Source organism: Odocoileus virginianus, unplaced genomic scaffold (genome assembly GCF_023699985.2).
Source record: "Odocoileus virginianus isolate 20LAN1187 ecotype Illinois unplaced genomic scaffold, Ovbor_1.2 Unplaced_Scaffold_12, whole genome shotgun sequence".
Classification (NCBI taxonomy): Eukaryota; Metazoa; Chordata; class Mammalia; order Artiodactyla; family Cervidae; genus Odocoileus; species Odocoileus virginianus.
The window spans coordinates 594,347-607,552 of record NW_027224274.1 but is presented as its reverse complement, the minus strand read 5'-3'; the positions used below and the strand labels follow the sequence as shown (position 1 = coordinate 607,552).

General features: G+C 42.1%; 1 protein-coding gene and 1 non-coding gene across 5 annotated transcripts in view; one reads left to right on the top strand and one right to left on the bottom strand.

Moving 5' to 3' along the window:
• Positions 1-235: 235 nt before the first annotated feature.
• ADCY10 (adenylate cyclase 10) overlaps positions 236-13,206 on the bottom strand; it is an 84,540-nt gene continuing 71,569 nt past the window's right edge. For all 4 annotated transcript variants that reach the window (XM_070462750.1, XM_070462747.1, XM_070462749.1 and 1 more), the window contains 7 exons: positions 11,231-11,435; positions 11,056-11,152; positions 10,400-10,515; positions 9,391-9,508; positions 6,956-7,151; positions 1,531-1,719; positions 236-761 (listed from right to left, as the gene is read on the bottom strand). In XM_070462750.1, coding sequence (XP_070318851.1) covers positions 600-761; positions 1,531-1,719; positions 6,956-7,151; positions 9,391-9,508; positions 10,400-10,515; positions 11,056-11,152; positions 11,231-11,435 — 1,083 coding nt within the window. In that variant the 3' untranslated portion in view covers positions 236-599. The remainder of the gene's footprint in view (positions 762-1,530; positions 1,720-6,955; positions 7,152-9,390; positions 9,509-10,399; positions 10,516-11,055; positions 11,153-11,230; positions 11,436-13,206) is intronic.
• TRNAG-UCC (transfer RNA glycine (anticodon UCC)) lies at positions 7,403-7,475 on the top strand. The gene has a single exon. It is a non-coding gene; the product is annotated as a tRNA-Gly (tRNA).

Sequence of the window (13,206 nt, the reverse complement as noted above, 5' to 3'; positions counted from 1 at the left end):
AATACAGAAATATGTCAACTCTAAGCATGGAAAGACACCCACCTCAAAATTGCTAATATTTCGATTTTGAAAAATTTATTTCCACAGATACTTGATGCATGCAGTCAGAGGGGCTTTGGAGGCTGCAGTCAGGCACAACAAAGACATGTCTTTTCAAATTTTGACCTTACAGACCATGAAGAAAAGTCACTATTTTTAATCCTGGGCAACATACAAAATACATAACAACTGGACATTTAAAAATAACCATTTTCAGTTTAATAGATTATATATAAGCCTATCCTATCTGTCACAAAATGTATCATTTTGTTAGTAAAATTTTTCAATCTGATACAATTCTGCATGGGCTGAAAATAAACAAGATAAGCTAAAACAGCATTAAAGGCAAAGAGAATTTGTGCAAAGCTAGAAGAAAGGAAAGCATGACACTGCCAACCCTCTCTGACCCTCCAGACAAAGGAGAAACCAGAGGTCTGGTTCTGTGTCTGAACAGAAGGGAGCATGCAGGAACTCGGAAGATGCTGCCTATACAGAAAGGTTAATAATGGATAATGACAAGAGAATGAGTCATTAAAATCTTTGTTCTCTTTCATGAAAGGTTAGAAAGGATTGTCCAGAATATTAACTTTCATCAGGAATTTGTTTTTCTGAATATCCTGCATATTTACCTTGCCTGATACAACTTTTTCCCATGATGGGAGATTCAAGAGTGTTTGAAGCCATTGGTCTTCTGTTAACTCAGAGTTTGAGTACCACCATTCCTGAGAGGAGAAAAAGAGAGAACACGGAATTCATCACTGCTCCTCAGCTCGAGTGGTCAAGAGTGGTCTAATAGCAGAAATGGTCAAATGTACCTGAGCTTTTAAAATGAACAGTGACTTTTGCTACCCAAACTAGGATAACTCTAACATATAGAGGAGAAAATTCACTTACTTATTCGAGAAATGCTGAGTATAAGGCACTGTGTTGGAGACTAAATGATTTGTGTTGTGATTGTTCACATTCTCGGGGACAGGCAAGACAGGCACACGAGCACAGCACAGAGTGGAAAGTGGTGAGAGCTGTGGGAAGGTGGTGGTGGTGTTCAGTCTCAGCTGTGCCTGACTCTTGGCGACCCCATGGACTACTGCCTGCAGGGTCCTCTGTACACGGGATTTTCTAGGCAAGAATACTGGCGTTGCCATTTCCTCTCGCCAGAGATCTCCTGACCCAGGGGTCAAACCCATGTCTCTTGTGTTTCCTGAATTGGCAGGCAGATTCTTTACCAATGAGCCAACTGGGAAGCCCCATGAGAAGGTAGAGATCTTGCTGAAGGGGATTGGAAGGAGGGGAGGATCCCATGCGAACTCAAAGGGGGAGAGGAGGTGCAAATACCAAACCTATGGATATGTCATCCCTTTCAGTAAGAGTACAGAAAAGCCTCTGATGGGCTTCCACACCCAGTGAAATCCAAAGCAGGTAGTGGGCTTCTTGGGTTCCTTAACATCCCCTGTGAGCATCTTCCCCAGCTTGCTAGCTGATGCTACATACTTTGCTCATGTTCAGCCAGCATTTCTCCAGCACATTCCCTTGAGTTTCACAGAGCTGTAAAGCTGTGTTCAGGAAGAGGTCACAATTCTGCCCCTCTCCCATTAGTATACAGACATAGGCCATCAGATGGTAGAGCCTCGGGTAGAAGACAGGCCCAGTGGTGTTCTGAGCCACCAGATTCTCCAAGTTCTAAAGGAAAAAGCAACACAGTGGAATCAGAAAGGATCCTTGACTGAAAGGATTTTTCCATCTCAGATGATTTGGGATCATTTCAAAGGTATAAGCAATCAAGTAAAAAAGCACCTTACAGAAACATACAAAGAAAGTAGTGGAGATTAGATGATAAAAGTCAAGTAGAGTGGCCCCAGTGGCCTACCCCAACCAAGAATGTGATATGGGTCTGCTCATTAACCCTTTTTGGCAACCATTCTTAAAAAACAAAACTGAGTCCCTCTGAAACTCAGTTCCCCTGCTGAGTTTATGATTTACTTCTTTACCCAAAACTTTATTCTCTTTCTTGTCTTGCCCCATTCCCCTCAAGACTTTGACTTGAGGAGTATCGAAGAAAGCAGGAGGCTGAAACTGGGTGAACTCTGCAGGGCCCTCCCAGGTACAAAAGCCCTCCCATGTCCCCTGTTTCATGTTTGTAGAAAAAGGCTTCAGCCTCCTAGCTCTTCCCTGAGTTCCAAAGGGAAGATTCAAGCAGTTACTAATTAGGGAAGAAGGGCAATATAGGAAAAAACCAGTCAAGAAACTATAGTTCAGTGGTAAAAACAGAGTCTGAGCTCTTCCCCAAGGAAAATACATGACAATCCAATACATATCTTTGAGTTCTTCTGCAGGAACTAAGACCCTCACCCAGCTACAGGATGCTGACTCCATGCTGACTGTAAAATAGACCCCAGACTGGTTAGAACCAGAAGTTTGATGATTAAGATTCGTGAAACACCACCCGGTTACCTCACCACCAGCCAATCAGAATAAAGTCATGTACACTGCAGCCCTCACTCCAAATGTTGCCTTTAAAAACGTTTCCTTGAAAGTCATTGGGGAGTTTGGGTTTTTTGAATATGAGCCACCCATTCTCATTGCTGGGCCTGACAATAAACGCTGTACTTTCCTTCACCATTACCTGATGTCAGTAAATTGACTTTGCTATGTGGCCAGCAAGCAGACCCAAGTTCAGTTCAGTAACAATAGCAACATTTTCTTTTGCTTACCAAAGCAATATAATTTTTAAAAATTAGAAAATTATACCTCAACTGAAAAAAAAATGTAAACACTGAAAAGGGGGAAAAAAGGGGAAAAACAAACAGCACAGAATTAAAAAAAAAAAAAAAAGGATAGAAAAAAAAATCACTCATAACCCTAACACCTAAAAAAAATTATTTTGACATTTGGATACACACTTTGACATTTGGATACACATGTTCATTTCTTTGCTGTGGACAGGGAATGTTGCCCACCATCCCAGTTCTACAAGAATCAAACCATTAGTCACTGCAGCCACCCACCAATGGTGTGCCTGAGAAAAACAGGAAGGGTCCTGTGCTTTGGATAGTTAAGATGCATATCTAAGGAATAATTTCAATGAATCCAAATCCTTGCATTTTCTATACAAAGAAAAGTGTTAAAATCATTAACTTGTGATGTCGTTCTTTGTGATTAGCAGTAATCTTTTGATGTTTTTCCCAGGAAAATCTCCTATATATACTGCCTCCTTCCTTACTTCCTCAGAGCAGTTACTCAAAAGCTATCTGTGAGCCTGTCCTCCAAGCTACAGCTATAATCCTCAGAAAGAACCCTAAACGAAATCTAACTTGCACCGTCAGTTGGCACTATCACACTCACACACACACACACACACACACACACACACACACACTAATACTCATACTCACCACAACTGGTATCATACTAAACAGCAATTCAAAATATTTTTTTCTCATTTAGCACAACATTATGAATCTTTTCCAATGACATGATTCTTTAACATCAGATCTCACAAATCCAAATGCAGACAGAGTTAAGTAAGAAACATAAATAAGAGGTAAGATAAGAAGCAAGGAGATTATGTCATGCTGGAGAGAGTATGACCTAAATGCCACCCTTCATCAGCTCCAGCCAATAGCTGCCACTTAGAATTGGGGCTTAGAGTCACCAGATACTGCAATTTTTAAAAGAAGAGTCAGAAATTCAGATTTTTAATGTGAAAATGTCTTAATGTTTAAATATACCATTTCTGACTAATATATATATATATGTATATATATATATTTTTCAGTTGTGTCCAGTGCTTTTGTGAACCCATGGACTGTAGCCTGCCAGGCTCCTCTTTCCGTTAGACTTCCCTGGCAAGAATGATGGAGTGGGTTGCCATTTCCTCCTGCAGAGATAACCAACATTTTGAAAGGCATATCACTTTTCTCCCCCTAGTTTTTTAATACTATAAATCTGAGATCAACATCTTTATATATATAATTTTTATTTACCATCTGATTATCTCCTTAGGGTCATTCTTAGGAGGAGAATTAAATGATATGCATATTTTAAAGTTATTTATGCATTTTGCCAGAATGTTGTCTAGAAAGTTTATGAGAGTCCTTCAGAGTATTAATGTCTTCTCTGTTGTCTGCTAATTTGACCATCAACAAGACAATGTCTTATTCTTTTATTTCATTTACTTCAATAACCTTGAAAGCAGAAGAACCAGAGATCAAATTGCCAACATCTGTTGGATCATAGAAAAAGCAAGGGAATTCCAGAAAAGCATCTACTTCTGCTTCATTGACTACTAAAGCCTTTGACTGTGTGGATCACAACAAACTGGAAAATTCTTCAAGAGATGGGAATACCAGACCACCTTACCTGCCTCCTGAGAAACCTGTATGCAGGTCAAGAAGCAACAGTTAGAACTGGACATGGAACAATGAACTGGTTCAAAATTGGGAAAGGAGTACATCAAGGCTGTATATTGTCACCCTGCTTATTTAACTTATATGCAGAGTACATCATGCGAAATGCCAGGTTGGATGAATCACACAGCTGGAATCAAGATTGCTGGAGAAATATCAATAACCTCAGATATGCAGATGACACCACCCTAATGGCAGAAAGTAAAGAGGAACTAAAGAGCCTCTTGATGAAGGTGAAAGAGGAGAATGAAAAAGCTGGCTTAAAACTCAACATTCAAAAAACTAAGATTATGGCATCCAGTCCCATCACTTCATGGCAAATAGATGGGGAAAAAATGAAAACAGTGCAGACTTTATTTTCTTGGGCTCCAAAATTACTGGGGACAGAGCTTTCAGGCTTGAAGTTAAAAGACACTTGCTCCTTGGAAGAAAATCAATGACAAACATAGACAGCATGTTAAAAAGCAGAGATAAAAAGCAGTCTGGAGCAGACTGGCTCCAGAATTAATGGCTGAAATGATAAGACTGTGTAGTCAAAGGTCTGTATAGTCAAAGCTAGGATTTTTCCAGTAGTCATGTATAGATATGAGAGTTGGACCGTAAGAAGGCTGAGTACCGAAGAACTGATACTTTCAAACTGTGGTGTTGGAGAAGACTCTTGAGAGTCCCTTGGACTGCAAGGAGATCAAACCAATCAATCCTAAAGGAAATCAGTCCTGAATGTTCATTGGAAGGATCAATGCTGAAGCTGAAGCTTTACTTTGGCTACCTAATGGGAAGAGCTGACCCATTGGAAAAGACCGTGGTGCTGGGAAAGACTAAACGCAGGAGGGGAAGGGGACGACAGAGAATGAGACGGTTGGATGGCATCACCGATTCAGTGGACATGAGTCTGAGCAAACTGCAGGAGATAGTGAAGGACAGGGAGGCCTGGCATGCTGCAGTCCATGGGGTCACAGAGTCAGACACGACTGAATAACAACAACAACAAACTTCAATATCATAGAAATGGATTGAAACATAGAGTTTTCCTGACTAAACTGTTACATGGTTTCATCCATCAATTATGTATTCAAGAAATTAAACATCTCCTGTGTGTAATCAACCCTATGGGACATTCCCAGAACAAACCATTCACACCACATCCTCTGCCTTCACTGGTTTGTAGAAAAGCTATATAGTCTGTCTCCCAGGCCTCCAGTGAGCCACAGAAGACCGGCTCCAGAATTAATGGCTGAAAGGATATGACTGTGTAGTGACAAGAATAGCAGTTAGGCCAGGAGAATTGACAACAATTTAAACAGTACATCAGTTATATGGCAGCCACAGACTCTTTAGTTCCTCCCTGAAGTAACTAGATAACAGGACCTGTTATACATTTCCTGAGTTGTTTTATAGATGCTGAAACTCCCACCAGATGGAAGAAGTTAACTACGTAATGACCACAAGATGTAGTCCCCAGACCTACCGGAACCTGAGGATTGATCATGTTAACCTCTGTGACATTGCTCCGCCTCCTCACCATCAACCAATCAGAGAACTGTGCTTGAGCCAATCACATGCCCTGTGACTTCTCTGCTTCTTGCCTTTAGAAATGCTTCCTTGAAACCTATTGGGGAGTTCAGGTTTTTTGAGTTCTAGCGGCCCTGGACTCCTCATCTGGCACCTTACAGTAAAGGCTGCACCTTTCCCCACCATAACCCAGTATCACTAGACTGGCTTTACTGGACTTGAGAGAATGAACCCAAGTTTGGTTCAGTAACATATGTAAAAGGTATTGCTCTATGTTCAGCGGGAAATACCAAGTTTGATTTTGTGTTCTTTTGGGCTCCTTTATTCTTTCTAGTCCCCACCTCTACAACTCCCTCCCATTCCTGGGCTTCCCACCTCCATCACCTTGAAATCGCAAACTCCTAAAGTACAAAGACAATGCTTTACTCATCTTTGCTGCAATCCCAATAGCAACTATCGTGTTTTTAGCCTGTTTTGTCTTTGGGATGGGATTCCCAGGTGACTCAGTGGTAAAGAATCTGCCTGCCAACACAGGAGATGCAAGAGATGCGGGTTTGATCCCTGGGTTGGGAAGATCCCCTGGAGGAGGGCATGGCAGTATTCTCCAGTATTCTTGCCTGGAGAATCCCATGGACAGAGGAGCCTGGCAGACAACAGTCCATGGGGTCACAGAGAGTCAGATGTGACTGATGTGACTGAGCACAAGCAGGAGCATGATTCATAAATATATCTTGTTTAGTAGTAAGTTTTAAAAAATGGAAATGCATGCACACACATAGAGAAAAATTTGGAAAGTGATTTCTCAATATGCATAAAGTGGTTATCTCTGAGTAGTAAGGTAAGTAAGGCAACTCATATTCTGGGATAGAATTACCTTCAAAAACTTACCCTACAGATAGGTATAACTTCTGCAATCAAAGAAAATAATTATCACAGAAGGTAGAGAAAAAAACCATTTAAGGTATGAATTACCCTGGAAACCCTAGAAGAGGCCTCACCTTGAGTAGGTCAACTCCACTGTCTTGAGCATTCTCTGATTGTTCTTCAATTTGCTTTTGAAGGTAGAGAACTTGTCCTTCCATGTACCTACTGATGCTTATGCAGTAAAGAGCTGTTGGGGTTCTTCTTGACACAAGATTTTTGGCTCTATTGGAAAATACGTGAAAGCTGTTCCATTCCTGAAGTCTGGCATACCTATTTTACCACAGAAGAATAAGAAAGACCCATATCACCCTTAGAATGGGCTGGTTTTCTGAAATGGTCTCTCTAGAGGCCAGAATGTGGGTCTCTGGAAGCCTGCCACTGGCCTATTCAGGGGAAATTATCTGATATGGAGCAAGGACAGAATAGAACTTTTTTGATGATTTGAAATTAATAGAATTGGGGGGAATACTTGGATGATATTAGGTACCATTTAACTCTCTGACTCTAAAAAATGAGGGAACTCCCTGGTGGTCCAGTGGTTAGGACTCTGTGCTTCCACTGCTGAGGGCCCAGGTTCAACCCCTGGTCAGGGAACTAAGATCCTGCAAGCTGTGTAATGTGGCCAAGGGAAAAAAAATTTAAAAAGTGAAACAGAGTGGGCTGATTCCAGAGAGAGCGAGCCTAGGCTAATACTACTCAAAGTGTGGACCATAGAAAGGAATCATCAGCATCACCTGAGTGCTTTTTAGACATGCAAGCTCTCTGGTCCAATCTAGATCTACTGAATCAGACACTCTGAGGATGGGACCAGAAATCTGAGTTAATGGACTCTCCAGATGATTCCTATGCCCATAAAGTGGGAGTAGTACTGTCTTAAGCTAAACTTGTTGCAAGAACTCCTCAGGGAAGATAGAGTAGAATAAGAAATTAAGGTGATTTTTGAATTTTAGATTCCTTGAACTTTAACTCACATGTGCAAATTAATTTGACTTTGAACTTCCATTTCTTTAGACTTTAGCTAGCAAAGCATAAATTAAATTAAATTTTAAATCCAAATTTTTTAATTTTAATTTCTCCCAATGAGTTTTATAATAAGAGGAGATTTCTATTTGAATATGAAACTGCTGTAGTCTGTGGCACTTTATAAAGGAATGTCTTTGCATTGTCATTTAATATCATCATTAAATCTCTAAATATTGGACTACATGAGTGCATATGTAATTTGAGATGGGAAGTGTGTGCGAAAGTCACTCAGTCATGTCTGACTCTTTACAACCCCATGGGCTGTAGCCTGCCAGGATCCTGTCCATGGACTTCTCCAGGCCAGAATGCTAGAGTGGGCAGCCTTTCCCTCCTCCAGGGGATCTTCCCAACCAGGGATTGAACCCAGATCTCCTGCATTGCAGGCAGATTCTTCACCTGCTGAGCCACAAGGGAAGCCCAAGAGTACTGGAGTGGGCAGCCTATCCCTTCTCCAGCAGATCTTCCCGACCCAGGAATTGAACTGGGACCTCCTGCTTAGCGGGCAGATTCTTTACCAACTGAGCTATGAGGGAAGCCCACATGACTGCTTATATAATTTGAGACGGGAAGTGGAATAGGGAATAACTTTCAAGTCTTGGGGATGGCTGTGGCAGTAATTTAGTTAATGTTCTGGAGCCTTACTATTAATCTACTTCTTTGAAGCTTAGGTCATAGTTGCAGGCTTACTGAGTTTAAAATGTATGGGTTAAAAGATGAAGCTTTAGCGGGCTAATGGCTTAATGAATTAATGGGGTAGGAGGCCTGCTTATTCCACCCTCCTGAAGCTTCCTTCCATGTGAGGGAGCTCCACTGGTGCAAAACTCTCCATTTCTTTCCCTGCCTCAGTCACACCTCCAGTGGGAAGGAGTGACCTAGTTGGCTGGTGACTTTGGGACAGGAATTAGGCAGGTGTAGCTCTCTTTCATCTTGAGAGTCAGTGAGAGCCTGGTACCCACACGGGGAGCATGGTCCTACCCGCCTTAATGGGGTAGAGAAGGGGCAGAGTTTCCCAGGACTTCTTGCTGCTAATAGGGAAGTCTAATCCTGAGCCTCAATATCAAGAAGCTCACTTCTCTGCAGATATAAGCCACGTCCTCCACATGGACTTTATCAACAGTGATTATGATTCCATCTTGGGGATGGGGAGGGGGCAAGTGTGCTATATATTAGTCTCCCTCAAATCCCAACACTTCTCAGAAGCAGGCACTCTTTTCTTATCCATCTCTGTATTAACACAACATGCTTTGTATGAGATAAATGCTTGTTGCACTGAATACAATTTAAGCAGCATCACTGTTCTGGCCTTGGTTGAGGGGGACGGACTAGGTAATCCCCACAGTATCTTTCTGAGTAAATCTGCTCCGTCACCTTCAATCTGTCTTAAAAATTACTTTCCCTTTCTTTCTTTTTAGCAAATCTCATGGAACTCTTCCAGGCTTCAACATTTTCAAATTTGGGAATGTAGTGTTATGCAACACAGCGTTACCAGATAGCGATACATGAATAAAGTCCCAGGAGCATTCCACTTTGGAATTTGAGGATTCTGTTATCTTCATTTTGGTGTATGAATTGCAAACACTCTTCAAAGGGTCTATAAACAAAGCCTTTAAAAGAAGAGAAACAGGAGGGCTTGGCAGGTAGATTGAGAGTGGAGGGGTATCATCATCTTTCTGGCCTATTAACTCCCAGAATAGTTCCCACTGTGAAGAGAGGTCTCAGTCTCATTCCTTTGTGAGTCCAAAGGGTCCCGTAGACAGCAACAACCAGGTGGCTGCACTGCCCTGTGTTTGCTGAGTTTCTGCTTTTGTGGAAGTTTATGCATATAACTTAACAAGTACAGAGTGTCAGCCACGTGGAAGTGGGGTTTAAAACAACCTCCCTGCTTGCATCTGAGGAGTCAGCCTCAGTGCAGCCTGGGACTTCTCAGTCTTCCTATCCACACTTCCCTTTCTGGCAGCAATAGCTGCATCCCCTTTTGAAAATACGGGTGAGAAAAAGAATGCCCAGGTTGGCATCTCTGGTTTAATATGGACACTGAGGCCTGCCTGCCTGGTATAAGCTGAAGATTATCAGAAAAGAACTAGTATTCCAAATCACCAACAGCTACCAGTGAATGAAACCCTTAACATTAGCAGCCCTGTCCTTCACTTTAAAGCATGAAATCTCTAAGTATATCCTGTTAAAAATTAAATACCCTAGTGGAACGCACATAGTAAGACACCATCAGTCATGCTCACTATCACTGTGGGACAAATGATCTGACACATTAACTGGCAGCTTAAATTCTAAACTTTCTTTTTCTTGGTCCTTTATAATCCTTGCACTTTCTAGATGGCTCCTTAGCTCAAAACACCAGGCTCTCCCCTTCCCTTTCCTGTATGTCTTTCTAGCCAGAAACCCAGAGGTCTCAATACCCCTGCCCTGACTGCTGCCACACCACACCAACACAAGTGCGATGGACCCCCAGTTCTCATAAATTCCAAGGTCATGCTCACCAGAATAAAGCATGACATCCAGGCAAATAAAATAGAAAAATGCCCTGCTGAAGATGTGCTCTTCTGCTACAGAAAGATCCCACAGCCACCCCAGAACCTGGATCAGCTGCTTGTATCTATGAAAAAAAAAAAGGTGGTAGGGTTAAAAAATGGTGGGGGGAAGGAAGTTCAGTCCTAGTCTCAGTTCTGCCCAGTAATGCAGAACCAAATACAATTCTGAAACAGACTTCAAACCTACTCCTAAATCCCAAATCGACTCTGTTCAATTGTTCTTTCATAGACCTCTCTATGAGGGTGGCCAGAGTCAGATCAACTTGTCCTGGGCCTCTGGTCTTGGTGGCTATTCTCGGGGCATTTGCCTCTCCTATGAGAGTGTTCCCTGTCTGCCCCCTGGCAGTGGTGGGGGCCTGATGCTCACACTGGGGGTGTCTGGCCCTCTTCCAGTCGCTGGCCAGAGCAACCAGGGCAGAGATGGGGCCTGGGCACGAGTTCTGTGAGACAGCAGTGGCATCCACAGGGTGGTGACCATTGGTTACACCAGCTTTCGGGAAGCCCTACTCCCTTCCCCATCCTATGGCCAGGGTTAAGGAAATCCAGAACATTCCATAAATATGTCTTTCTTTCTCTCATTTTGGAAAGTTCCTTGAGATAAATACCTGTTTTTCAAGAAGAGAGATTTACAAAGCCAGCAGAGTACCAGGTAGTGCCTATTGGGGTTCCGAAGCAAAGACCACATCTTGTGGGCTCGAGAACCTGGGGACAAAACAATTCCAGTATGCTTCTGGTTATCACTTGTATTTGCATGCCCATCCTTGACCAGCCAGCCCTTACCTAAGTCAATGGCCAAGTCCAAGTGACCCATCAGGAGCTTTATATAGCCAAGCCTATCGGCCACATAGGTCATGATTTCGACGCCCTCGCGTTTCAGGGGGAGGTTGAAGATCTGCTTCATGGCCATGACCTCGTATTTGAACCACACGTCCTGGTAGCCAGCTAGATGTTGATACAGTGAATAGTCCAGGTAGGCCTTAATGATCTGAAATGGCAGCAATGGGGGAAAGGAAGAGAGATGGGGCGAGACTTAGATGGAGCCCAAAGCAGAAAGACCAGGATATCACCCAATACTGCCAGTAAACATGGATTCACTGAGCTTTGGAAAGGAGCTGGACATTTGACCAAACATGGGCTTAGATACAGAAATTAAGCTGAGTTCCTGCAGTTTAATGCGTGAGTTCATGCTTTAAACATGAACTATGTGAGACAAGCGCAATGGCCCCTTTTGCCCATAGAGAGTCCTTGACAAAATATAAGAACCTGAATTTTTGTGAAAAATAAAAGCAATAGCTTATATATGTGGATATATGACTGCATACCAGAAGGCCTGGAAGGATTTATCCCAAACTGTAAAAAGCAGTTTACCTATTTGTTGTAATTGGAGGAAAGATTTGAGGAACTTTTTATTTAATGCATTTCTGTGATGTTTAATTTAGTGTTATAACAAGTATGTATTACTTTCACTATTTAACAATAAAGAAAGGTTGATTTTGTTTTGTTTGCTTTCCAAAAAAAAGTGAGGATTAGTTCTAAACTTAATTGGGAGATTTATGAGAAGTTGGTTACTCTTTAAACAGCTCTTTAAAAAATGATAAAGTTGCTCCAAGATAGAAATGTTTAGAGAAGGCTGAAGAGAAAACAGTCCCTGCTACAGACACAGTTTACTACTGAAAAGAAAAACACCAAAACCCCCATAAAGCTCAGAATACATATAAACTATTTTGAAAAATACAAACAGAAGACAGACAGAACCTCACATGGTAGAATGGTCTGGAGGCATTTAGAGAATTCCTTTATTCATTGTTTAGAACGTGTTTCAAGATAATGCGGCCAGTAGGGAGGAAACAGGGTGAGAGAAAGAAAATTGTTGGGCAAATGAAAAATCAGATCTATAATAAAGCCTCGTTCTTCCCAGATTTGGACCAAGAGAACTGAGACCAACTGCTTCACTTTATGGGGAAAATATAAAGCTACAGGTTACGTGATTTGCTAGTAGTCACACCACAGATAGATGGAGAGTCCTAGAAACTTCTCTCTTGGTCTTTTTTTAAATAATTGTTTTATTTTTTATTACTATTTTTTTGTCTTTACTAACATTTGGTTGCACTGGGTCTTCATTGCTGTGCGTGCACTTTCTCTAGTTGTGGTGAGCAGGGGCTACTCTGTGTTGCAATGTACTGGCTTCTGTTGCCGGGGCGTCTCTTGTGGAGTCCAAGCTCTAGGAACACAGGTCCAGTAGCTGTGGCCCATGGGCTTTTTGTGGCTCTGCGCCATGGAACTCTTCCCAGACCAGGGAGTGAACCTGTGTCCCTTGCACTAGCAGGCAGATTCTTAACCACTGGACCCCTGGGGAAGCCCTGGAAACTACTCTCCTGGTACCCATTCTGTTTCTTACTGTTATCCTACACAGAGCACCTCATCTGCTTTGAACACCCAGGGGAGATTTTCCCTTCTCTTCTGGCCTCAATCACAGCCATCTTGTTAATAAGCATCTTTTGATTCACTTTCCAATTTTGATTTATCCTTTTTATGTCTTCCCTGCCCCTGACTCCACCACACGTTTAGGAGATAGCCCCAAGGATGAAAGAGAAGTAAAGCATTTCATTCAAAAAAATATTTGTTGAGTACCTACTTCATGGCAGACACCATTCTAGGAACTCAGGGTGTGAAGAGATCAAAGCTAATTGCATAACATCAAGAAATTTGGGTCAGGAAAAATAGCGAAAGAATTTGAAATGGGCCAAAATAAAACA